The sequence below is a fragment of the Mustela putorius genome, unplaced genomic scaffold (genome assembly GCF_011764305.1).
Source record: "Mustela putorius furo isolate JIRA1106 unplaced genomic scaffold, ASM1176430v1.1 tig00001012_pilon_pilon_pilon, whole genome shotgun sequence".
Taxonomy (NCBI): Eukaryota; Metazoa; Chordata; class Mammalia; order Carnivora; family Mustelidae; genus Mustela; species Mustela putorius.
The window spans coordinates 4898993-4924589 of record NW_025421531.1 but is presented as its reverse complement, the minus strand read 5'-3'; the positions used below and the strand labels follow the sequence as shown (position 1 = coordinate 4924589).

At 42.3% G+C, this 25597-nt stretch overlaps 1 protein-coding gene across 2 annotated transcripts; it reads right to left on the bottom strand.

Moving 5' to 3' along the window:
* Positions 1-44: 44 nt before the first annotated feature.
* On the bottom strand, positions 45-24541 carry UTP25 (UTP25 small subunit processor component). 2 transcript variants are annotated; one of them, XM_004775308.3, is made up of 12 exons: positions 24304-24540; positions 23513-23552; positions 22095-22350; positions 20163-20333; positions 17964-18052; positions 15435-15845; positions 13432-13651; positions 11643-11845; positions 10300-10482; positions 10074-10186; positions 9024-9269; positions 45-625 (listed from the first exon to the last, which is right to left on the bottom strand). In XM_004775308.3, exons 1-12 carry the CDS (start codon positions 24525-24527, stop codon positions 382-384), a joined length of 2400 nt encoding a protein of 799 aa, XP_004775365.2. In that variant the 5' UTR covers positions 24528-24540; the 3' UTR covers positions 45-381. The 2 variants fall into 2 exon arrangements, with proteins under 2 accessions (XP_004775365.2, XP_044942995.1); XM_045087060.1 differs by lacking the exons at positions 11643-11845; positions 13432-13651 and having other exon boundaries at positions 24304-24541.
* Positions 24542-25597: the final 1056 nt, after the last annotated feature.

Sequence of the window (25597 nt, the reverse complement as noted above, 5' to 3'; positions counted from 1 at the left end):
GTATGCCTTACTTTAAGAAAGCGTCAAAAAGAAATAGGCAAATCTGAAAGAATTTACCAAGTGTAATAAATTAGAGAATAAAATAACAATAAAAGAATTTATGGCTTACAAAGAGCTTCAAGTAGAAGTTTTTCCTCTATCAACGTCTCGGAATTTATCAGCTCCCTCCTGATCTCTGTAAGAGGTGACCAAAATTTAGTTTACAAAATTTAGTTAACTTTTCAGGGACACATGACCTAAAAAGAATCATCCAATATGACGCTGCCTGGTGCTCCTTCCTTATAGCAGTCCTTCTCTCATGTAAGTGATCAGAACTGGGTCCAAGTGGCACAGAAGTAAGCATTATTACCCCACCAACACCATTTCCTGTCCAACAAAGTTTCATCTTTCTCCAGTGATAAACAGGTGGACGTTCTTCTTGGACTGCAGCATCTGTGCGGCCCGCTCCACGCCAACCACAGCAGCCAGCCGCTGGGCATCATACTTGGAGTAGAGGACAGTGCAAGTCCAGGTGGCTTCCTCTCCTCTGCTGGTGGCTCTCAGCATGTTACAGATTTCACTGTAGAAGTGGGGATACGTTGGCAGTTCATAGAAAATCAGGTTCCTGATCCCTTTAATGGTATACCTATTAGAAGGGGAAAGAGAAGAGTATCTACTTGAGAAAACGTATGGAAAAGCTACTTAGAAGAGTTCGACAGGGGCAGAGCTCCCTCTTGCTGCTACATCCTCCAGGAGGAAGACAACGGCACACACAACCAACAGAGCAAAGGTTATTTTGAGTTGGAAGGACTTATTTTGTGACAATACATTTGAATTACTAAAGTTTGGCTTAAGACCATGATAAAGTAAATTTTATCATGATCTGAGGTAGACTAGGACTGAAGATCTGTCACAGAAAGCTTAAAAAGCAAACACTTAACAACTTAACATTACCCTTAATATAATAAGCACAACAGAAAGTTCTATAATGGAGAGGAGGTCAGATCCAGTACGTCAAATAAACTGCAAAAACTGTAAATGCGTTCCCATCAGTCTTTTCTTGTCACTCTGTAGACATGTTAACTCCATGGCAGATGTCCCAAGTTCATCCGTTTACAAAATCCTGCCTGAGGACCCATTAGGCATTACGGAAAAGCAATTAGTTTCAACAGCTTATGCACTTCCTTCCCTGCTGCAGTGCAGCACAGTGGTGGTAGGGGGTGGAGACTCTAGGGACTCACAGTATGGTTCGGGTCGAGGTCAATTATTCCCTCTGGGGCCCCATAACAAAAGATTTTATAGTTGACAAGTTCCAATTTTTCCTGTTATAGCTCTCTCCTACACTGTGATGTAGACTCCCTTGGGAATTTTATTTTATTCACAGAGAATAAGCTTTCCTTGTCTTCTTATCTCAGGATCATCCTGACCTCTGTGACGATCCTCGTCTTCCAAACCAACTGCAAACTGCTACTTGGTTCACCTTTAACATTATTATAAAAAAGAAATTCTAACAGCTAATGACTTGAAGAAACTATTCTACCTCACTAGTTATCAAAATAAGCAAAAATAAACATGGAGGTCCGCTTCTGCTTAGTATAGAGTAAACTCAAGAGCATACTGCTTTTACACTACCAAGAAAAAGCCAGATAACCTATAAAAGCATTCCTTTCCTTGAGCCTAGACAGCTGATGTCACAAGGCAACCAAATGAACTGATTCAATGGTGCACTGGTGAATGCTTAATAACTGGTTCTCACTGGGGAAGAGAGAGTGCTGATTTGAAGCAACTGCCAATTTCTGTGGTGTAAATACTCCTGCCATGGCCAATGTCAAGCGACCAATGTCATGTTGCTAAACTCAGGAGCTGGGAAGAGACATGCAACCAGATCTCAAAAGCCAGACCACCACTGACTGAATTCTGAAGAGTGGCAAAGCCTTCTGCAGACAGACAGAAAACAAGAACTACTTTACTCTTAAAGGAGCACAGGAGTAAGAGAGCAGCTACCAAAAAAGTGGGTAGCAAGAGAACAGCTATACTTTTAACAAATTCTGAAAGGGCAAGGGTGGGCCTGTGCGACGGTTCAGAATCCCTGGGATTTGTGGGTGCTCCTTCTCACACTCACTCATGAGTTCTTTTCCACAGGTCTCCACTGGGAGTCCTTGAGAGAGATGGGAGGCAAGGCAGAATACATGAGAGATCCCTCTGGTGAAACCTCTCACTTCCCAGACCCATATCTGTATGAAGCAAAACTCTGAAATTGAGGAGAGAGGGGAAAGGTTAATTGTTGGCAGGGTGGTAAAGCAAGTCATCTGGGATAGTAAAACCCCACCTCATCCTTCTTCATCATAAGACTTCCACAGAGTAGAAAGTAACAGCTGACTACCCCTGAGGAAAGAGCATGAAATCCGCTCACCCCAAATCCTGCAGTAACATAAGCAGAGGTTTGCCACCACTATGGGAGAAGAAGGAAACTCTTTCCCGCCAAGACCCCTTACAGATACCAGGCAGGGTTCAGCTGCCATGGAGTGTGCTACAGGAATGCTGAGAAGGCCCCACCTCCACAGCTCAGAATGAACAGGGTCTGCCTAAAACCAAGCTGTACCAAGAGAACCCCAACCCCAAGCCTCAAGCCTCACAGGGAGTAACAAGCAAGAGCAGCCTGCTGCTGGGGGAGGGGGGCTCCTTGAGTGGGGAGAGCTCCTTGCTCCGGCACGGGGCTACAAGTGCTCTCTTACTCCTGTGCTCCGGCACGGGGCTACAAGGCTTGGTGAAAGCTGAGAGAAGATCAGGACACTGAGAAAAGACCCTCTAGCACTCCAGTCCCCACACTAAGCCACTGTGTAGTAGATGAATTTGAAGTCTGTGGAGCGTGGAAGATTAGCTACAGTAATAACCAAATCCTGACTAGATTTACAACTCCTACATGAGTGGCCTGACAGAGTAAGACATGTGTCTGGGTTAAGTACTACTTATTTCAGCCTCTACATACAATAGACAATTATTAAAAAACACAAAATTGAAAGAAAAAGACATTAAAAAACTGAGGTATCATTTTGGCTATCAAGTCACCAGCAACAAGTGGGGTTTTGCAGAAATAGGCCAATGGAGTACAAATTATCAGGTGTGTGTATTTTGGGGAGGGGGAGACAAAATATGGGGAAGACGGTAGGGAGCAAATAAGCAGCAATGTATAGTAAATTTTTCATTGTGTACAGATTTTGAGCTAACGGGTTTCCCTCCCCATATTTATCCTGATGAAATAACAAGCAACGATGCCATCAACTATGCATATGGATATTCTTGGCACTGGTGCACATAATAGCAAAACAATTTTTTAAAAAAACCTATTTACCCATTAAAAGGAAACTCAGCTAATTATATATCCATACAACATAATACTATGTAGCCATTAAAAATGATGCAATAATGTGCTATGGTGAGTGCCGTGAAGTGTGTAAGCCTGATGATTCACAGACCTGTACCCCCGGAGCTAATAATACATTATATGTTAATTTCTTAAAAATGATGCAATACACACCTCATAGATTACTTACTAATAGAAAAGGAACCTTTACAATGGAGAGATCTAGCAGACCCACCTTGACCAAGTGATTACATTTAGCATCTCCAAATACTATATAAACAAACAATATGTGCCAAGACATGGTGGGAAGTATACAATATCCTCTATATAGAGTTTTATCAAAGATATTTAACCTAAGTCCATGATTCCCACTTCACTGTACTTTGAATCACCTGTCTGTGTAGATGAATTATCCACGCTTCATCCCCACCCCCACACACAGGGATTTAATTGGCACTGGGATATGACCTAGGTATCTGAATATTTAAAAGCTCCCCAAGGGGATTCTAATGTATAGCAAAGTTTGGGAACCAATGATCTAAATAGCAATTAAAAAAAAACAAACAATTAGACAGTCCAGATTCTGGGATATTTTAGAGGAAACTGGAATGAATTCTTTAAAAAAATGTCAAAGAAAGAAAAAGGCAAAAGAATTATTCTAGGTCAAGGTTTCTTTTTTTTTTAAAGATTTTATTTATTTATTTGACAGAGATCACAAGTAGGTAGAGAGGCAGGCAGAGAGAGAGAGAGGAGGAAGCAGGCTCCCTGCTGAGCAGAGAGCCCCATGTGGGACTCGATCCCAAGACCCTGAGATCATGACCCGAGCTGAAGGCAGAGGCTTAACCCACTGAGCCACCCAGGCGCCCAAGGTCAAGGTTTCTTAACCTCGGCACTACTGACATATCGAGCCAGGTAATTCTCTGTTGCAGGGCTATCCTGTGCACTCCAGGATGCCTAGAAGCATCCTTGCCTCAACCCACTAGAATCACGAGACCACCAGAATAACCCTCCAGTCTCGACAACCAAAAATGTCTCCAGAAAAACTGCCCCCAGCTGAGAACTACTAAAATAGACTAAACAAACATTAACCAACTGTAATGTATGATTCTTAACTGAATCCTGGATTAGGGGATGAAACAGCTATAATGGCCAATGCAGAGACAACCAGGAAAATGTGAACACGACTATACATATCAGATGATATTACTACAGTGATAACAGGTGGTATGATAATGGTGTTACAGTAAGATAAAAGTTAGGAACTATACACTGAAAGATTTAGGGGTTCAGTGTCATGAAGCCTCCTGCAGTTTCCTTACACATCGTTCACAGGAAGGAAAAATAACATGTGAACTGACAGAAAGAAGGAAAGAAAGAACACGGGTATGTGCAAATGTGGGAAAATGCTAGCAGCTGGTGAAGTCCAAGTGAAAGGAGTTATAGAGGTTCACTATTAGTCTTACAATTTCCTTTGAAATGAAGCCTTTCCAAATAAAAAGCTAGGGAAAGGGAGGATATGACAGGGATATATATATCAACTTTAAAATGGACCCATGATAGACACATATATATGCCAAAGTGTTAACATATTAAAACTGTTTTCAAAGCGCCTGGGTGGCTCAGTGGGTTAAAGCCTCTGCTTTCAGCTCAGGTCATGATCCCAGCATCCTGGGATCGAGCCCCGTATCGGGCTCTCTCCTCAGCAGGGAGCCTGCTTCCTCCTCTCTCTCTGCCAGCCTCTCTGCCTACTTGTGTTCTCTATCTGTCAAATAAATAAATAAAAATCTTTAAAAAAAAACAAAAAATTTTTTAAAAAACCATGGATGGAACTAGAGCGTATCATGCTTAGCGAAATAAGTCAAGCAGAGAAAGACAACTATCATATGATCTCCCTGATATGAGGAAGTGGTGATGCAACATGGAGGCTTAAGTGGGTAGAAGAAGAATAAATGAAACAAGATGGGATTGGGAGGGAGACAAACCATAAGTGACTCTTAATCTCACAAAACAAACTGAGGGTTGCCGGGGGGAGGGGGTTTGGGAGAAGGGGGTGGGATTATGGACATTGGGGAGGGTATGTGCTTTGGTGAGTGCTGTGAAGTGTGTAAACCTGGTGATTCACAGACCTGTACCCCTGGGGATAAAAATATATGTTTATAAAAAATAAAAATTTAAAAAAAAAAAAAAAAAAAAAAGATGGCACATAAAAAAAAAAAAAAAAAAAAAACAAAACCTGTTTTCAGGGGCTGCCTGGGCGGCTCAGTGGGTTAAGCCTCCGCCTTCAGCTCAGGTCATGATCTCAGGGTCCTGGGATCGAGTCCCGCTCTCTGCTAGGCAGGGAGCCTGCTTCCTCCTCTCTCTCTCTCTCTCTCTCTCTCTCTCTCTCTGCGTACTTGTGATCTCTATCAAACAAATAAAAAATCTTAAAAAAAAAAAAAAGCCGTTTTCAATATGCACTTAAAACATATAAAAGAAAAAAATCCCAGTAAGTACAGTGTGATCCCAATTAGTATCTTTTAAAAAAAGCCTGTGTGTCTGTGTGCCTATGTACATGTGCACATACTTTTTGCATAAAAAAAGGAAATACACTAAAATGGGTATTAATATCACAGCAGTGAGATTCCATTTTCTTTTTTTTAACCTAGATTTTCTAAGTTCTCTACAATAATTGTGTAATACTCTTAGAATCAGAGTACTTACAAAACAAAACAATAAAACCAATTCTGATAAGTGTTATAATTAAAAACCAAGAAAATCTCTCTGTCTTAAAGCTCCCATAGCAGAGACTAAATATCTCCTGCTAATAGTGAACGTGATGAGGACTTTTTCAGAGGGTCAGTTAGTGCTGATTCTCCAGTCTTCAGCACCTTTTCCCCTACCTTCCTCCTCCCTTGGTTTAAGCTTTGGGTCTTCAGTGACCCCTACAAAATATGACCAAGGGGTACCTGGGTGCTCAGTCGGTTGAGTGTCCAACTCTAGCTTTCAGCTCAGGTCATGATCTCCGGGGTCTTGGAATTGAGCACCCCCCATAGGGCTCCATGCTCAGCAGAGTCTGCTTGTCCCTCTCTCCCTTTCCCTCTGCTCCTCCCTTCGCTCGTGCTCTCTCAAAAAATTAATAAATAAAATCTTTAAAAACAAAACACACAAATATGACCAAACAGCTGGATGTACTCAGACTAAGGACATAGGACAGGCCAGATGTCGACCTCACCTGCCAACTGTGAAAGATAAATGAGGCGCCCACAACTGATTTGAAAGGCGAGCTCGTCCACCTTATCTATAGAGATGGTCTGCTACTTTTAGAACTGGGATTCTGAATCTGAATTTTGAATTCAGAATTTCAGATCCTGAAATTCTGGGATTACCACAAGGGCTGGGGATACTCGGAACACGCCAGCAGCCTTTCCAAACCCATAAATCCCACCTCCAGAGTTTCTGACTTGACCCCTGGTTGAGAATCCTCCTGCTGTGACAATCCAGGGACAATGTGGAGGGAAAGAGCTGTGAAGCATCTCAAGCAGACCATCATGACCAAAGGCCTGTCCAATCTTTTTTTTTTTTTAAAGATTTATTTATTTATTTGACGGACAGAAATCACAAGGAGGCAGAGAGGCAGGCAGAGAGAGAGGAGGAAGCAGGCTCCCCGCTGAGCAGAGAGCCCAATGCGGGGCTCGATTCCAGGACCCTGGGATCATGACCCGAGCCGAAGGCAGAGGCTTTAACCCACTGAGCCACCCAGGCGCCCCAGGCCTGTCCAATCTTAATTCTACCGATTTCATCCCCCAATCCCACAAAACATGACTAATCTTCATGCTGAAAATGTTTTGCTAGCTTGCAAATCAGCAATGATATTTCTAACACTGCCTACTTCCACAGAGAATATAAATAATGAATTTCAGAGCTGGATATTTAAGCTTTACATGTACCTCTCCACAGAGGCACTGCAGATAAAAGCACCTATCAGCACCCTGGTGACCTCTCAAGCAAAAAAATCTATAGTTGGAAACTCTGGGATAATTAGCAGTCACAGAACACTGAAGCACATTATTTCTATTCATCTTAAATACAGAATATACCAATTAACCTGGCCCAGCATAGGAAGTAGGTGGTACATGCTAAGTTTGTCTTTCAGTGATTTGGGGGCAAAAGAATTTGGTAAATTCAGTGATGTAAGACAGGGGACTGTCCTGCCTACTTGAGAAATCATGCCCTCTCCTTGAAAAGCTGCTCTTTGAGAGAGTCTTCATCCCAGCCTAATTCATACTTGCTATAAACAATCACACTGGGAAGTTTTCCAATCCATCCACTTCACTTAAAAGGCTTGCTTTCATGTATCAAGCTGACAGAAAACGAAGGGCTCTTAAAACCTGCTGAGTGCAAACTTCCCCCAAATATCACTTTCCAACATGAATGAAAACAACAACTTATTGGAACAAAGCAAATAATGATGCCAACAAGCAGGCATTCATTAACACTCTTTGGCCAAGCAGCCCTGTGTAGATGGCCAACAGTGGAGCCCAGGAAACACAAGTGCAGCCATTTCTCATCTCTCCACTCTTGGATCACCCAGTCAGCAGAACAGCCAAGGAGGTCATGTCATGTCAGCCTCCTCTGCTGTGGCAGGCTGTTGCATTCCTCCCTCCCCATCGTGGTAACAAGAACATGTCTTAGGGAGCACATCCTAACATCAACATAAACTAAAAGGCAAAGCAGTGCCAACATGTATCACCGAATATCCTCCAAAGCCTGAAAGATTTCTGGCTTTGGTGTCTGGGGTTCTCTAAAAAAAATGTGCCGCTCAGTAGTATATATGACTGAGAGTTAAACAATAAAGGCAAAACATCAATTCACTGAACATTACTGCACATCAGGAAGGAAAAGATAAAGATGCAACTTCCATCTCTCTACAGGTTAAGGGTTTAAAAAGGGCTTTTTCATTTGGCAGCAGAGACACACTTGGCAAAACAATAAAACACCTGACTTCTGGGGGCACAAGTGGTTGCAAATAGTAACAGAAGGCTTGATATTACTAACGCTCTAATTGGAATGTGTTTCTAAAAAGCAAATCTAATTTGTTTTGTCAAAATCACATAATGGGGAAGCTAAGCAAATACGGAAATCTTTAAATATTCAACCCTAAGCCCCTCACCTTTTGCCTCCCCCAAACATGGGGCCCCTCGGTCCTGGTCTCCTTGTAAGGAAGGGTGTGTGCACCTCCTCAAGACATACCATAACTCTCCGAACATGGACCGTGTGCTCAGCCTCTGAGTCCACAAACCACATGGCCCCTGATACTGTGTCTATGCTTTCACGACAGTTCCCTCTCCCTCCTAGACTCACTCCAGTTGTGCCTACCTCGAAGTGTTCCAACTCAGTAATGTCTTTCTTGAGGTGTAAAACCACAACTACATGAAGTAGTGTGGACACACTACACACCTACACACAGATTACACTATAGTCACTCATTGGTCCCTACCTTTTCCAACAATATCCATGTTGGGAAGAGCCCAACCAACCAAGTCGAGTCTATCCAGTTCCAAAACCCTCTGGTTTCTCCACAGAAAGTAGAGTGAAAGAGGACCTTACGGCACCACCAAGCCTGCCATGTACTCAGAAGCAGGCCATGATATTCACGGTTCTCCCCTCCTGAGAGGATGCTCCAAACCCAGCACTGCTTTACCTTTTGTAGAAATGGAAGCGCTCTGTGAGGAGCAAGAACTGCTTCTCTCCTTGAAGGAAGAAGTGTCTGGCCCTGGAGATACCGGACTTCTGAGTGTACTCGCAGATGTGGGTGAAATTCAGTTCCTCCTTCTTGAAGTAATTCCGGAGCCGCACAAAGTCAAAGTAGGAGGGGACGTAGATGAGTGTGTGAGACATCACGGCATCACGGTACTGAGGCAAAATCTTGTTCACAAAAAAGTTAAACCTGATTTGGAAAAGCAAAGGGCAAAGTCAATGATTTGGAGATTAGCCCACAATGTCACCACTAACTAGGTTACCCTGGGCAAGTCACAATCTCCTTCTACTTTCCCCAAAGAGGCCAATCTGACGTAATCACAAAGAGATTATGTAAGGATAAAAAAATAAGTGCTAACTCAATTCACTGTTAATAAATAGATGTGATGTCAGTGTATCCCAGAGAACTATTCTAGAAATAGATAAGCACACTACTCATTCATTCATTCATCCATCCATCCATGGTCAATCAATCACAATTACTGAACACCTCCCACACACAAAGCATCTTTCTCCTACCATGGGTCTCCCAATGAAACATATTGAAGAGACAGGGAAAATAGAGATTATTAGAAATACTGGAACCTTGGTATTTGTGGGAGGCAAAAGGCGAAGAGCTTAGAGTTGAATATTTAAAGGTTCCAGTGTTTGCTCCTCGGCATTAGTTCTGCCCTAAAGGCCTTATAATTAAGTTGTTGACGTGGAACATGTAGCAGCATTAAACAGTGTAATGTAATTAAGAAATGCCATGATCTTGTGGGAAGAACCCCTGATTTACAGTACTAATGCTGCCACTAACTAGCTAGGAGAACTAGGACCTCTCCAGGCTTCAGGTTCCTCCTCTGTCAATATGACTGGGTTCAATGATCTCATATCATTTGGTAAACGATTGTCAGTAAAGTCAACATGGAATCGAATTCTAAATTCATATGCTGCAGCTAAATCCCTCTCTGTGACCCCCAGGCGTCTAATGGGACTAGGCAGGGATAGGTACCTGGCATCAATCACTGAAGCTAGGTTTTCAGCTTCCAACCTCTGGAAGACATGTGGAAGCTGCACCAGGACATGGCTGATAGAGCCTGTCATTGGGACATTCCTCACAGCCACCTGCCAGGAGTCAATGAGAATGTTAGGAAGCGAGCCATCCTCCGCTTATGCCTCATGACCCAAAAAGTACACAATGCTTCATGAAGATCCAAAGAAACAAGGAGAAAACCCACCTGGCCTTGCAGATTGACGCAGTACTTGTTGAACACAGAGTTGACTTGGGCATCCTGCAGGGCCCCAAAAAGCAGTGTCTGGCGATAGTACTTAGACCAATTATTGAGGCTCCACATCCTCACTCGAGAGAAATCCACTCCATGTGAATCCAAGGGCAGTAAGTTCATGTGGTTCATCAAATGCTTTGAGTAGAAATAACACTACCATTCATTTTTACTGACAATGTACCTGTTGGGCACACTAAGCATTTTACAAGTCTGTCATCTTACTAACCCCATGGAGTATATGCAGCCAAATTCCAAATTATACCAGAAAAATCAAGGCTCAGATGGGTGTGAATTGCCCGCTTAGGTGAACACCCCTGGACAGGAAGGTAACCTAAAACTAGCTACCTCTTAGACCTTTCAAAACCAATCAAAATGGTACCTACAGGAATATTCCTTTGATAGAACTTCTGAAATGCCATCCTAATCACTCTATGGGTTCCTCAGTCCCTGAGTTGGACAAGAAAGGAAAGACATGGAAAACAGAGCTGGTGCTCTTCACTGACCTGGTTCTCAAAACATTAGGATATCCCCAGAGCCAGTACATATGCCTTTCCCCCAAATTACAGAATATGACTCAACCATCAACATGCTTTTTCTATCTTAATTATATTATGTTATATATTATATACATATAAAATATATGTTGAAGAATAGCAAGTATTAAAAGATCCTCTTTATTTGCCCCAACCTTCCTAGGTCCCTACAAGCTCTGGGACTGTAGAAGTAAGTTCTCAAATGCTTTAAAAAACCAAACCTATGGTTCTATGACAAGGATTGTTCCAAAGCACAGCTGTTCAATCCTAAAATGTACAACACTGCAGAGTATGTGGGGAAGGAGGAAAAAAATTATAGCCACAAGCTACACTAAGAGGATAGGACATACTACATTTCTCTGTAAGATAAGATCACACATTCAGAAATCCTGAGCAATGTTTCCACTGAAGGCCAAAGAGAAGAAAATGAGGATAAACTGTAGGAGGAATTATATTAGGTAAAGACATTCCTGGTCAGGAGCAACCAATCTACCAACCAGCCACACTGAAGTGGTCTATTAGCAGAGATGACCTTAAGGAGGAAGAAACCTTTTCTGGAGATCTGAAATATTGGTAAAAATTTTTGCTCCTCTACGTAATTATTGTCAACCTGTGGGTAGAAGAGGGCATAAGGGTGTTTTCAAGTTGGAAAATGTAAAATATTCCCATTTCTAAACTGAGTATTCATTTGGCATTAAATAACCCTTAAAGACTTAAATTACTGAGCTGCTTCTCTCTCTAAATGTGAATGACCATCATTACCAGGACATGCTCCCAGTTCTGCATCAGGTAAATGTCAGCTTGATCAATGATGAGCAGCTCAATTGAAGACAGAAAGTCAAAATCTCTCTTCTTCTCTCCTTCTGCACCAATGATGGTCCTCAAGCCCAGCGGGGAGGCAATGAGGATGTCAGAGGAGTAAAAGGGGGCATAGAGTCGGATGCTTCTCTGAAGTATTGCCACTCCTACAGGAAACAGCCAAGTACACACCCGCTGATTAGTTCCTGCCGAGCCATTAGCTTCAGTACTAGAAGTTCAGCACCTTTCACTCACTCACGGAGCATGCTGCACCTTCACATCTTTCCCCTTAGTAAATGACCATGCTCCAGCGGTTTCCCTTCCTAAAATAATCATCTCCCTTTGCCTCTGTGGTCCTGTCTAGCTCTCATTCTCTTCCTTTTGGCTCAAACTTTTCCAGAGAATGGTCACCCACCATTTAGAAATTTCCTACTCATTCCTCAGTGCATCACAATCTGGCTTGATTCTCAGGACTCCACTGAAAGGACTCCTGCCAAGGTCACCAATTTAAGGATACTCACAAATGCATAAAGAAATATATTGAGCACATCCTCCTTGAAATATTCTTTTCCTCACTGGGGGTTTCCATTTCTTTAACACTCACTTCTGTTTCTAACCCTGTCCCAGACTATAAGCTATCTTTCAGGATCTAAACTGCTCTTCCACAAGTCCCTGATTCAGCTAAGCTCTAAGTTCCACTCACATCCTATATAAGTTTATGGTAATAAATGGATAAATTTATTCACTAACCACAGCTTAACACCACCTCCACAAAGATCTGTATTTCCAGCCCATATCTGTTTCCAAAGCCCAAAATTGACCTATCAGCAGCTTGCAGGACACCTGCATGTTTAAAACTAAACATCTACTCTCGTCCCTTTGCACCTGACACCCCAGCCACGCTGAAGCCTATGTAGCTCTTAGGTCATTCTCAGCTTATTCAACCCGATGCCTCTGCATGTGCGGTTTCCTGTCTGAACCCTTTTCCTCCATTCTGACCACCCCTCTTTGTAACAGACTAAACCCTAATCAGGTCTCAACCTTCCATAAATGGCGCTGCCACCAGGACACATCACTGCATCCTCTAATCGGCACTTATCATTCTGTACTGTTTTCCCATTATGCTGGATTTCCTTAACAGCAGGAAGCATAACTTTTATTTCTGTATCCTCAGCTTCTTAGCAGTACCTGGCACACATTAGATGCTTAATAAATGTTTTTCAAATGAGCCTGTGACTAAAAGACATTTTCCCAAAACTTTATCAATATAAAACCAACCAAGTATATAGGAGTTGAATAAGAGACAAGCAAAGATGTGACAAGTTGGGTGGCACTTGTGAGTGGAGACAACTCAGGGGCAGGCATGCTACATGGCCGGTAGGAGGGAGGTCCACCATTATATATAGATACTGTCTACTCAACCTCCCCAGTGACCCACTCAGCCCCTGTCACTTCCAACTCCCCCTGTAGCAGCAGCTACTAGCTACAGGTATGCAAGGACACTTTTGCCGTCAATGCGCACGTGTCTTTACATACAGCTTCAGAGGTGATCCACCCTGAGCCAAGTGTCCACCCCATCAGCCAAGCAAGACTCTCTCCCCTGGCAGACACCATGTCCCAAATACACCCCGGTCCTGTTAGGAAGATATCTCACCCCACTGAGAGAATGCCTAATTCCAGGTTTCTAGCTTGCAGCCATGTGAACCTCACATTATAGATCCTTCAGAGTTTGAGTTCTGACGGAAGGAATTACCGATCCGAAAGTGATCATCGATGTTGCCGACAAACACAGCTTCGTAATCCTCGGGCCTCTTGAGGTTGGGTGGTCTCTCCTCAGGATCTGAGCCATACTCTCCCTTAAACCTCTTTTTGTTGCTCACAATTATTTTCTTCTTGCTGTCACCCTCGAGGAGGCTGATGAAGAGCTGTACCACTCGCAGAGCAGCTTCCCGGAAGGGTACAACTATTAGCACCTGGGAAGAAGCCACGGCAGCCTCGATGAGCCCAGGGGAAGGACTGACAGCTGCATGTCAGCCTCCTGGGGACATGGAGCTAAATAACTCTCCATAGAGCAGCAGGCCCCAAAAGGGCTCACATCTCGGTCACCCCCTTAGCCAGGACCTGGCTCAGTACTAGAAGTTCAGCACCTCTCATACCCAGCACTATGTCCTATGGACCTTAATCTCATGACTCCACAGGAGGCAACTCTCAAACAGAATGTGGAAATAGCTTTCAGGATATTTGACAGGTGTCCACTATCAAAAATCCAATATAAACATAAAAGTGGCATGAAATGTTACTCATTTCTGTCTCCCACAGAATTTAGTACAGTATTTTTATGCATAAGCCCCAAGGGATAAATATATGCCAAATAAATAAATAAATTAGGGAAAATTTTTAAAAAAGAAAACAAAAAGTAAATGAATTAGCTATAGTAAGTTGAGAACAAATAAAGCTGGTAAGGAAAAGACAGGATTAAGCTGGTAAGGAAAAGAAAGGATTAATGCATCACTACTTTTCTAGTATGCTCCCTAGCACATTTTTCAGAAATGATGAGAAAGCATTTCTGAAATAAGATCATATCTCAATGGGAAATGTAGGACTCAGTTTTCCAAACATTTCCAAATATGCTTGAAGTTACAACTGGTGAAAATGAAAATAGAATATGCTTAACAATGATAAATTTCTAACTACCCTTCTATAAATATCAACAATGCAAAAAACCTCTGTCAGATTCCACAATTCATCAAATTCTAAATGTGCGTCAAGGGTAATGTGACTTATTCTTTTCTACAACTCTAAAAGGAAACAGATAACTTACAATCCTTATGTTCAAGACTCTGAGATAGTTTCCCAGAAAGCAAACCAGCACAGCTGGAGACGTGCAGTGAGTCAGCCTGGTATAGTACATCACTGAGGGCCCAAGACTGAAGAGGACCAAGTTACTGTCCCAGCTCCAACACAGTGTCTAGGCTTCGTGTTCCCCAGCTATCACATAGGGGTCTGGACCAAGAAATGTCTAAGAGCCACAACAGTACTAAACCCTAGAATCCTATGAGACTTCTTCAATACGGAGGGATACAGGCTAAGGGGGAATGGGGAAAGGATGATACAAAATGCAGCCACATTAACATGAATAATGCGGGCACACTTAAAAGACATTTTCTACCAAAGCTCCAAACCCATTGGAATTTAAGCTTATGAGCCCAAATAAATGTAATCATCACTTTAATCAATAGTTAACTGTATAATGGAAAAATGGGAACTTCTGTTTCCCCAGGTTTACTTATGTGTGTGGCTCAGTAAAGAGAACCCTTGGCTCTATTCCCACCTCTGCTATTCCTTCCCTGGGGCTCTTTAGCAAGGTCCTCTACGAATCTGGGTCTCTGTCCATAGCTGTAATATTTAGGGACTGGATAAAAGGCTTGCTAAGGTTCCATCCATTTCTGACAATCAACAAGAAGAGATTTACAATGGAGTTGTCATTTAGTATGTTCAGGGTTATCTTTAAACAGCGTTATCACAGAGGTACCTCTGATTCACAAGCTTCCAATTCCACAGTTAGAAACAGTCCACTAAGCTGTCTGCTGCACTGCTCTGGCACTATCTGGCCCATCTAACCTGCTCACTCTTAGACTCATTCATTATTCCAGTATTCATATCATTAAAATACCTGAGTACCTGACAAGTGCCAGGCACCTATATGGCAGTGACTTGCAGCCTCCTAGAGGACAAAGCTCTCCTGCTGCCACTCACCTTGGGCCTTGTTAGCCCTTGGTCTCTGAAGTCATCATCGTCACCCACCCCAAGTTTCTGGCTGCGGCGTCTGCTATTGTTACCAAGCACCCGGGCATTGGCTTTGAGGACATGATTTATTACATGTAGGCAGTACACGTGGCGGATCTCCTCCCCATTCTTCAGGGCGGTCCTTTCTGGGTAGAACAGGTCCCGGTAAGAATTCATAATTAAGAAGAGCTCTTTCTGGAGGGGGGTGAAGGGGCCACTTGATTTGGGGGGACCAGAGAGGAACTGGCTGTTGGTCTTGGTCCAGGTGGATTCCAGAGGCTTCTGGAGATGAAGTGACTTTAAATCAATGTCCTTTGAAGGTTTAAAAGTTTCCAACTTCTGAAACTTGGAGGAGAAGACAAGCTGGCCCAATATTGGCCACTAGGAAAGAGACAGATCAAGACCTAAGTTAGAAGTGCATTATAAGGGGCGCCTGGGTGGCTCAGTTGGTTGAGCCGCTGCCTTCGGCTCGGGTCATGATCTCAGGGTCCTGGGATCAAGTCCCGCATCGGGCTCTCTGCTCAGCAGGGAGCCTGCTTCCCTCTCTCTCTCTCTCTGCCTGCCTCTCCATCTACTTGTGATTCCTCTCTGTCAAATAAATAAATAAAAAACCTTTAAAAAAAAAAAAGTGCATTATAAGGGGTGCCTGGGTGGCTCAGTGGGTTAAGCCTCTGCCTTTGGCTCAGGTCATGATCTTAGGGTCCTGGGATCGAGGCCCGCATCAGGCTCTCTGCTCGGCGGGGAGCCTGCTTCCCATTCTCTCTCTGCCTACTTGCGATCTAATCTGTCAAATAAATAAATAAAATCTTTAAAAAGAAAAAAAGAAATGCATTATAATACATTGCATTCACACAGTAATTTCTAATTTACCAAGCTGTCTGTGATTTACCAGATCACCTAATTTAATCCTCACCAACAACCTGCAAGGCAGACAATATAATGCTCATCTTACAGTTCAGGAAAGCAGAGGTTCAGAGAGATTATAGGATTCAGACAGTCTTGATGACCCAGGAGAGAAGAGAGCTGAGAGCTAGGGCCCAAGGTTTCTGACTTCCAACCTGAGCTCTTCACTATGTCAGTGTGTCCCAAACTATTTTGTGGATTGTGTTCTAGAATATCAAAATTCATTCTAGGAAAAAAAAAAGGGCTCCACAGTCAATAACTTTAGTAAACATCACAAAATCTAATCCCCCTCAGGGAGAATCACAATGTATATTAGATACAAAACGTTTTGATGAGTCCTATGATAAGAGCTCTATTTTACTGCATTTCTCAAGTTTTCCAAATTTACTTGGGCATGGAATACATTTTTTGAGATACTGTTATTAAAATCATAAAGTATGTTTTTGTGAAATACCAGCTTGGGAATTTTTGTGTTCTAACAAAATTGCTTATCTCAGGAGGGAAAAAAAGGATGAACTCAGCAATAAAAAGAAATGAATTACTGGGGCACCTGAGTGGCTCAATGGGTTAAAGCCTCTGCCTTCGGCTCAGGTCATGATCCTAGAGTCCTGGGATTGAGCCCCACATCAGGGTCTCTGCTCGGTGGGGAGCCTGCTTTCTCCTCTCTTTCTGCCTACCTGTGATCTCTGTCTGTCAAATAAATAAATAAAATCTTTAAAAAAAGAAAAGAAAAGAAATGAATTACTGATGTGCCCCCAAGAACTGGGGGTGGATCTCCAGGGAATTATGACTTTGGTGGTAGATAAGGGGAACCTCCACCCGATAAAACAGTTATAGAACTAAACACACACACACAAGAAGAGGAGCAAAACTGAGGAAAGCTGAATAAGTCAGAAGGGTGAGTCAATGTCAATTTCCTGGCCCTGATACTGTAGCATAGTTTCACCAAGATGCTACCGTTGGGGGGAAACTAGGCAAAGGGCATAAGGGACGTCTTTGTGTTATTACTTAAAAATTCAGCTATAATTTTTATTTTAATAAAATTTTCAATTAAAAAAGGATGACCAACTCTTAAAAACAGGACCTGCTGGTAAAAAACAAAAAAACACAAAAAAGCAAAAACGGCACCACATCTGAGTAACTTAGTTGTGAACCTATCTCAGATATTTCAGACAAACTAAAGCAGCAATAGCTAGTGTTTTACTCAATACTTTCTATGTATCAGTCAGTAAGCTAAATCACTTCATTTTGAGGTAAGCGTTACTGCCCCCTTCGAACAAATGAGAACAAGATTTAAAAAGGTAGATTAACTTGCCTTGGGTCATGTAAACAGCACCTCTCAGATGCTGGTCTAAACCCTGGTGTACCTGTCTCCAAGCCATTCGTCCCTGGCTTCTACACTCCAGCTTCCCACGGCCTTTCCTGGCTACATCTGTGCCCTTCTAGGCTCTTCCGGCCTTTCTACGCTGTGCCCCCCTATCAACTCACCTACCACTGGTGGCTATCATACATTCAAGGAGACTGCTGAAACCCAACACCATTGCTTTATGTGGAGCTTCACTTTGTTTGTGATGGGGATGACCAAGCAATACTTACTTTCAGCTGGTGTGTAGTTTTAGGATTTGTGGCAACAGCTTGAATTTCTTCTTCCTTCAGTTCTTTGCTCATATGTTGTAGAAATGGATCTAATTAAGAAATCAAGAATATCAGAACACTTTTGGTCTTCCCTCTAAATGAAACACTCTTTCACAATGTTAACTCATCCTTCCTCCCATCTACTTTCCCCATCCTCTCTCTGAGCTCAAAAAGTTTCTAACAGGTTCTCTTTCCTAAAGCATTTCTCTAATCACATTACTTCTCAGCTCAAAAACCTTGAAGAAACTTCTCTGTTTGAAATTTGGGGCACTCTAGGATGTATACTTCCAATCAACCTCTCAAATGTTATTTTTCAATTATATGGCCCTCAAATTCTTCTGCCTCTGTGGATTTCCTTCCTTCATTTAAAAATTCTATCCTTCCTTTCACCTCATTTCTGTATGTCCAAATACTATCAGTTTAATGTTATCTCCTGACCTATAATAAATATTTCCCTGGAGCCCACTCTGCCAGGCACAGTGCTGATTCTACTAAAAGGCTGTCCCCGGATCCCTCCAGACAGTTCTCTACCCTGCCTCCACCCACCCACTGCAACACTATAAGATCCCTGAGAGCAGGTTCCATGCCTGAATGCACTGCAGGACACACAGAAATGCTCAATACTCAACTCGGGTGAACAATGATCCAAATGGTAGTACCTACACTCAGGGTTATCTTCAGTCCTTTGAGCTGGCCACCCAACCCTCCTTCCAGTCCCATCATTAAGGAGAGAAAAGTTAAATGGCCTACACAAGGATCCGAATGGTAAAACTTCAAATGCAGTGCACTTTGTACTAAACACCTAAGAGTGGACAACAGGATATAAGAATTCTAGGTGCTGATATATCTACACAGGCAAAACCACCAGAAGAATTTTAGGATAATCAAGTACTGTTTTCTCCATGGTTCTGATTTTTTAATTTCTTTTTTTTTTTAGAGAGGGAAGGAGGGAGAGAGAGAGTGTGAGGGGTGGGGAAGGGCAGAGGAAGAGGGAGAGAATCTGAAGCACGCTCCATGCTCAGCAGCAGAGCCCAACACAGGCTCACACAATCTGAGATCATGACCTAAACAGAAATCAACAATCAGACGCTTAACGAACTGAGCCACCCAGGCACCCCTCCTCAAAGGTTACTTAAGTTTTAATGGTTTGGAATGGCTTTGGTGCCCAAATTCTATCTGCTACTTCTCTTTCTCCAGCATAACAGCCAACAGAACCAAACGAATCAAATAAGGATTAAAATTTCAGCTTCTTTAACGGTACAGCTAGGGTAAAGATGGACAATGGGGTCAAAAATAGTAGTAAGAATACAAAACAAGACTAACCTGACTTAGCCTCCAGGCACAGGCTGAGAAAGTGGACCTAAGAGAGCAGAGACCTGCCTACACCTACCATACAGAGGCAGGCCTTGTACAAGCCACTGCAAATGGAAGAGAGGCAGGACCAAGAAGCTCAGAGAGACTGGAGAGACAGAATGGCGCTTTCAGGCTTCAAAGGTGCTCCCTGGTAATGAGGACCAATGAAATTAGCCAGTCCTGGGGCACCTGGCTGGCTCAGGGGGTTAAGCCTCTGCCTTCGGCTCAGATCATGATCTCAGGGTTCTGGGATCGAGCCCCGCATTGGGCTCTCTTCTCAGCAGGGAGCCTGCTTCCCCCTCTCTCTCTGCCTGCCTCTCTGCCTACATGTGATTTCTGTCAAATAAATAAATAAAATCTTAAAAAAAAAAAAAAAGAAAAAGAAAAAGAAATTAGCCAGTCCTGAGTCTTACAAATCTGGAAAAATTCCTACTGTAATAATAAAGAGCAAATGAAGGTAGAAAGAAAAATATAAAATGTTTTTCTCCTATCTCTTCCTTCCCTGCTTGGGGAGAAAATCAGAAGTCTTCTCCTGACCCCAAATGTGGAAACATGAAGTGTGGGAAAATGGCCTTCCCTACTATCACTCTTTGGTTATTTGTCCTACTAAATAGTCTCCTGACTCCCAGCACAACCTAACCACTGAAAATCACAAAACAGCTCTGAGAATTATTTCTTCCCAGCTCTAGATATAGCTTCTAAACAGTTTCTATTGTTGCTCATTCCAGTAATAGGAGATTTAATGCATATTAGCGCACAAGTCCCCATACTAAGCACCTGGTGAATGCAAACACACACTGCTCTGACCTTGTGACACTTTCAGAGAGCATGTGCCTCCACTTTCCTCTTCAAGAAAATTGGTTTCCAGGCTGAAAAGTGATTCATGTTTTGCATCTGTGAACTCCTCAAGGGATTCTTGTGATGTGCCAAGTGGTCCATCCCCACCTTTTCCTTCAGGGTCACCAGGTAAATCCATACCTGTGATTTTGAGAAACACTATGTAAAATTATTTATGCACAAATATCATTATATTTCTGTGGACAAGTAAAATTTAATTCCTTAGCCTAAATCAACACTGATGTTCACTGCTATTATTTACATTTAAGCAAATTCAGGTAGAAGACTTAAATTTCAAAATTAAGCCTGATGGTTGACCCAGGCTTAATTTTCTAGAAACTTATTTTATGATGATAACTAGACAAAGTACACTAAGAGGTACATGTAAGGATGTTCAAAGCAGCAATGATTATGATAAGAAATAAATGGAAAAATTGATTTCATCCTTTTCTATCAATGGAGTACTAAATTACCACATGTCATTTACAATGAAACGCCACATAATTAGGAAGCTAATATGAATCCATGATTATTAACATGGAAAAGATCTACTATTAAAGAAAAAGTAAGTTACAGAAGTGTATGAGCTCATTATGCACACACACACATCCATATATGTATATATATGTATATTTACATGTAATATCCTTGCACTCACACGTGTATCCATAAAAAGTAAGTAATGGAAGGTTCTATAGAATGTTCAAGGTGTTCATCCCAAGGTGGTGGAGATATAGGTTAACTACACTACCCTCTTAAATTTTTATAGTAAGTATATATCACTTTAATAATTAAAAGAAAAAAACTTTTCACTTCTAAAAATCTAAAACAGGAAATAGAAAACAAACAAACAAAAAACCCTAAGTCTGAGGCAATGAACTTTTATCCCAGTAAAACTGATGAATTAAAATACTAAGAATGATGTATAACACCTTAAAGTATAGAGAAAAAAATGCAGCTACAAGGAAAACAGGCATTAAAATAGTAAGGTAAAAATAATTACTCAGACACATTGACAATGAGATATGGCTCCAGGAATATAAAGTCATGAATTACTAATTCATGAACAACACAAATCAGTCACAAAAAACATGAGGAGCCAAAGAAGTCAGACACAAAAAGGTGCGTATTTTACACTTCCATTTATATGAATTTCTAGAATAGGCAGAATTAATCTTTAGTGAAAGAAAGCAGATCAGTGGTTGCCTCATGCCAGAGGGGGAAAACTGACTATAAAAGGACAAGAAGACACCTTCTGGCAGTACTGGAAATGTTCTGAATCTTGATTTTGGTGATAACAACATAGATGTATGTGTCAAACTCACTGAATTGTATACTTAAAACAGGTACACTACATTGCATATAAATCATACCTCTATAAAGTTAGTTTTAAAGTTAAAAAAGTCCCCTAGAAGTCCCAGTGAGATACATTCCTTTAAGCGTTCAATCTCAGCTGTTCTCTGAAGCTCCCCTCCCCCCATTTACTCTGGCAACCAGGTGGAATCTCTTCGATGCCTTACAACTAGCTATTCCATACAAATCTGCTGTTGAAAATTTTTTTATATTTTGTCTGTCTTCCATTAAACTTGGTTTCTCTAAGGAAAGGAGAGTGATCTCTTTAACTGAGACTGTCCCAGAAACAGCATTATGTTCCCTTTCCTCTGAATCAATTACGTACGATTGATGAAGTCCTGGAAATCATAAGCAAAAATATTACTTCTGTATTTGTCTGGCCATAGGGTCTGGTTTCATCAGATTCTCAAAGATATCACTGAACCAACAAGGTTAAGAGTCTCTGCTTTGGATCCATGTGCTTTCCTCCAACTCACACAGTATAGGGCACTGTGCTCATAGGAAAATCTGTCCTGACAAAAATGATGAGCCCACACCAAAGACACTTACTCTCCTGCACTTTGGTAGACTCTCCTGTTGTTTCTTTCTCCACACTGACATCACTATCACCATCTTCACTGTTCATTTCCGCCTCATCTACAGCACTGTCTTCTTCTTCGTCTTCCTCTTCTTCTTCATTCTCTTCCTCCTCCTCATCTTCTTCTACAGCATTCTTTAATGTGGCAAGAAGTTTGTGGTACCCAGAAACTTGTTCTGGTTCACTCTCTGCTTCACTTTCAGAACCTGAAGTATCTGAACTCTCTGACTAAAAGGAAAATGGGAAATTTGATTTCTTTTTAAAGATTTTACTTACTTATCTGAGCGAGAAAGAGAGAGCATGTGTGGGAGGAGGGGCAGAGAGAGAAGGAGAAGCAGACTCTCCACTGAGCAGGGAACTCTACATGGGGCTTGATTCCACGACCCTGGGATCCTGACCTGAGCCAAAGACAGACACTTAACCAACTGAGCCACCCAAGCGCCTTGGAAAATGGGAAATTTTAAAACGGAAACGTATTATTCTTGTTTCTACCCTATGATTATCATGAGGCCAAAAATATAACTGGTTCCAACCTTCATAAATAAAAATTAGCTTTTCTATAAATATACAATCTTATCTATTCAATGATGCCCAGCAACAAAGTTATTTTAAAAAGCTAGTCTAGGGAGATGCTTGAGTGGCTCAGTCAGTTAAGTGTCTGACTTTTGATTTGGGCTCAGGTCATGATCTCAGGGTCGTGGGATCCAGCCCCAGGTTGGGCTCTATGCTCGGTGTGGAGCCTGCTTAAAATTCTCTCTCCCCCTCCCAGCCCTGTGCATGTATGTGTCTTTCTCTCTCAAAAAACCAAAAAACAACCCCCCCAAAACAAAAAAAAAGCTAGTCTAGCTATGATTCTAGAATATTTTTGTCTTCTTTGAACTGCTAATGTTCTATATGGGAAGAAAGTGGACTAAAAACAGGGCTTTTGGTTATAAGGAGATCTAATCTGTGTGTCAGATATTTTGCATGCTGAAAGGAGCAATAGGAAAACTGCAATACAACAAAAGAACGTAGGGTTGTTGTTGTTGTTGTTCTTTTCCCAGTTTGTTGTAATGAGTTAGGACCTTTGTTCAGTCTGCACTGTTTGTGGCTCCTTTTATGTTAAGTAAACAAGATACACCTTTAGGATTTACCAAGAGCCCTCTGGTAAGCCTCCTTGATAGGTTCTAATAGGCTAATCTCTCAGGAGAGTTTGAAACTCTGGTTACTATATTAGTTATCACAATGGCATTATAACAGACATCTGCATTCAACAGTAAGCAGTATTACTAATAGCTTACATCTAAAATTGAAAGGAGTGGAAATGTAGCCAGGCTTTATTACTGTTATATATAATCTTAAAATTAAAAACCGACAACCAACTCTAATTTAAAAAGGTATAAGGTATTACCAGTTGATAAATCTGTGGTTTTGCCTCCTTTCCAGAAACCCTGAGAAGAAAGAAGTAATATTAAACTCTAACTACTAGCATGTAGCAATTAATAAAAAAAGTCTAATGATAACTTTAAATGAAAAAGGAAGGGCATTCCATTATAAATGCATTATAACTATAGCCATGTAAAAGCCACATATGCACTTGGACAGGAATTTTAAGAATATAACAAACGGATAACTGACAAAGGAAAAGTTTAACAAGGTCACACGACAGTTAACTGGCTCTCATCGGAAAGAAGTATCACTTTAGCAAATAAAAGACATTTTCTAGCACATTTCTTAATTATAATGCATCTAATTGCTGATGAAGCCGCCCAAAGGGGAGTGGCGGGCGAGCACTAAGACCATAACTGAGAGTCTGGACGCTTAGAGAGGACCCCACAATTACGGATACACAGGTTTCCTCACTGTAACTGGATAAAACAGCGGTATCTGAGGGCCGAGACAATTCTTTAAAAACACACAAAACCACAGAAACAATCTTAGAAAACTGGCGGTAGAAAAACCAGCATCCCACCTCCGCAGGGGGCGTTCGGTCTAACTTGAAGATAAGGGCTCAACAAAAGCAAGAGGACCCACAAAGAACCCCATCTCGGGCGGGATGCCACCGGCATCCTCCCAAGCCCAGCGAGCTGGAGAAGGGCGGGAAGAGTGGTGAGCAGCCCCGTCCCGATTCCCAGGGAGACCGGCGGCCCCAACCCGGGAAAAGCCACGGGCCCCGCTGGCCCCGGCAGTGCCCCTCCATACTTGTCATAGAATGGATGCTCCTCGCCAAAATCCCGAAGATGCTTCTTCTGCTTCTTAGTCAGGGTGGTGAGCAGCTCGCTCTGGCTCCGGCTCCCGCGTTTACCCATAGCAAAAAACGTCAAAGTCTCCCACCTCCAAGAGACGCGTTTCCCACCACCAAGTTGTCTAGTCAACTCACTCACGCGGGTCGCCCACAGCGCTTCGCGACGGAACCAGGTTGCCATAAAGCAGAGCCGTTTTACGTCGTGCCTGTGCGACAGGCCTTAGAACTTCCTGGTCTCGCTTCTGCTCTCTAGTGAGGCTCTTTGGAAGCGCATGCACGTGTATCTGTGGGTTCTCTGAGGTGCGGGCCGTCGGCGGGCACGCTTGGGGCTTTCGGGGTGCGCGTACTTTGTGCTTCCGTTTGGGTGTTGGGAATCCTCCCGCGTAAGCGTGTCGTCGTGGAGTTGAATGACCCCACTTTATTTTGTGATATAATAAAAATACCAACCAATATTTAAGCGTGCTGACACATCTCACGTCATTGTCCCACACAAAGAGGCCCTGTTCGTAAGCCCAGTATTGCAGAAGAGGAAGCTGATGCTTAGAAAGCATTGCACACTAAAAAAAAGAAGGAAAGAAAGAAAAGGAAAACGTTACACACTAGCCAAGAGAGGATGGGAAACCTTGATGCCACCAAGGTCTTTCACTTGCTAGGGTGGGTCACCTGCGTGTGCTATATCAAGAACGAGGACACAAGGCTGACACACCCGCCCTCACCCCACCCCCTCATTTTCTGAAAGTAATGGAAGACACCCCCCCCCCGAAACAAATCTATTCTTACACTCATCAAGTTATAGGAGCAGGAACTCATCCAGAGAAGGAAAGTGAGTTTCCCCAAATCACCCAGAGTCAAGGTTAGAGAATGCCATAAAACTGAATTAAGTGTCTCAAAACTGCACTTGGGCAAAGGGGGATGGGAAAACTTTTTAAGGTGGTGTCACAGTTCCAGATCTTGCTGGTGGCAGTGGTTTCCCCTTGCACACCACTACCAAAATTAAACTGTACTAAAATTGGTGAATTTTAATGTACAGAAATAACCTCAACACATAAAGAAGAGAAAGCACAAAACAAAATTAGACTCAGTATTTCAGGGACATGTACCAGTGTGTGGGGCTTCTTGAGTCCATGAGATAAACACAGCGAGTTTTTTCACCAATAATAGCATAATATCATGTTCTATAAAAACAAAGTGCTAAATCATAGATTGCAGAATTCATCTGAACATTTAAGGTAGAACAGGAGCCCTCTTTGG

Coding starts and splice junctions, on each gene's coding strand:
- UTP25 (XM_004775308.3), bottom strand. CDS start 24,527: ATGGCAACCTGGTTCCGTCGCGAAGCGCTGTGGGCGACCCGCGTGAGT. Junction 22,351..23,512: donor AACCACAGATTTATCAACTG/GTAATACCTTAT, acceptor TTTTCCTTTTAG/TCAGAGAGTTCAGATACTTC. Junction 20,334..22,094: donor GTCTACCAAAGTGCAGGAGA/GTAAGTGTCTTT, acceptor TCAAAATCACAG/GTATGGATTTACCTGGTGAC.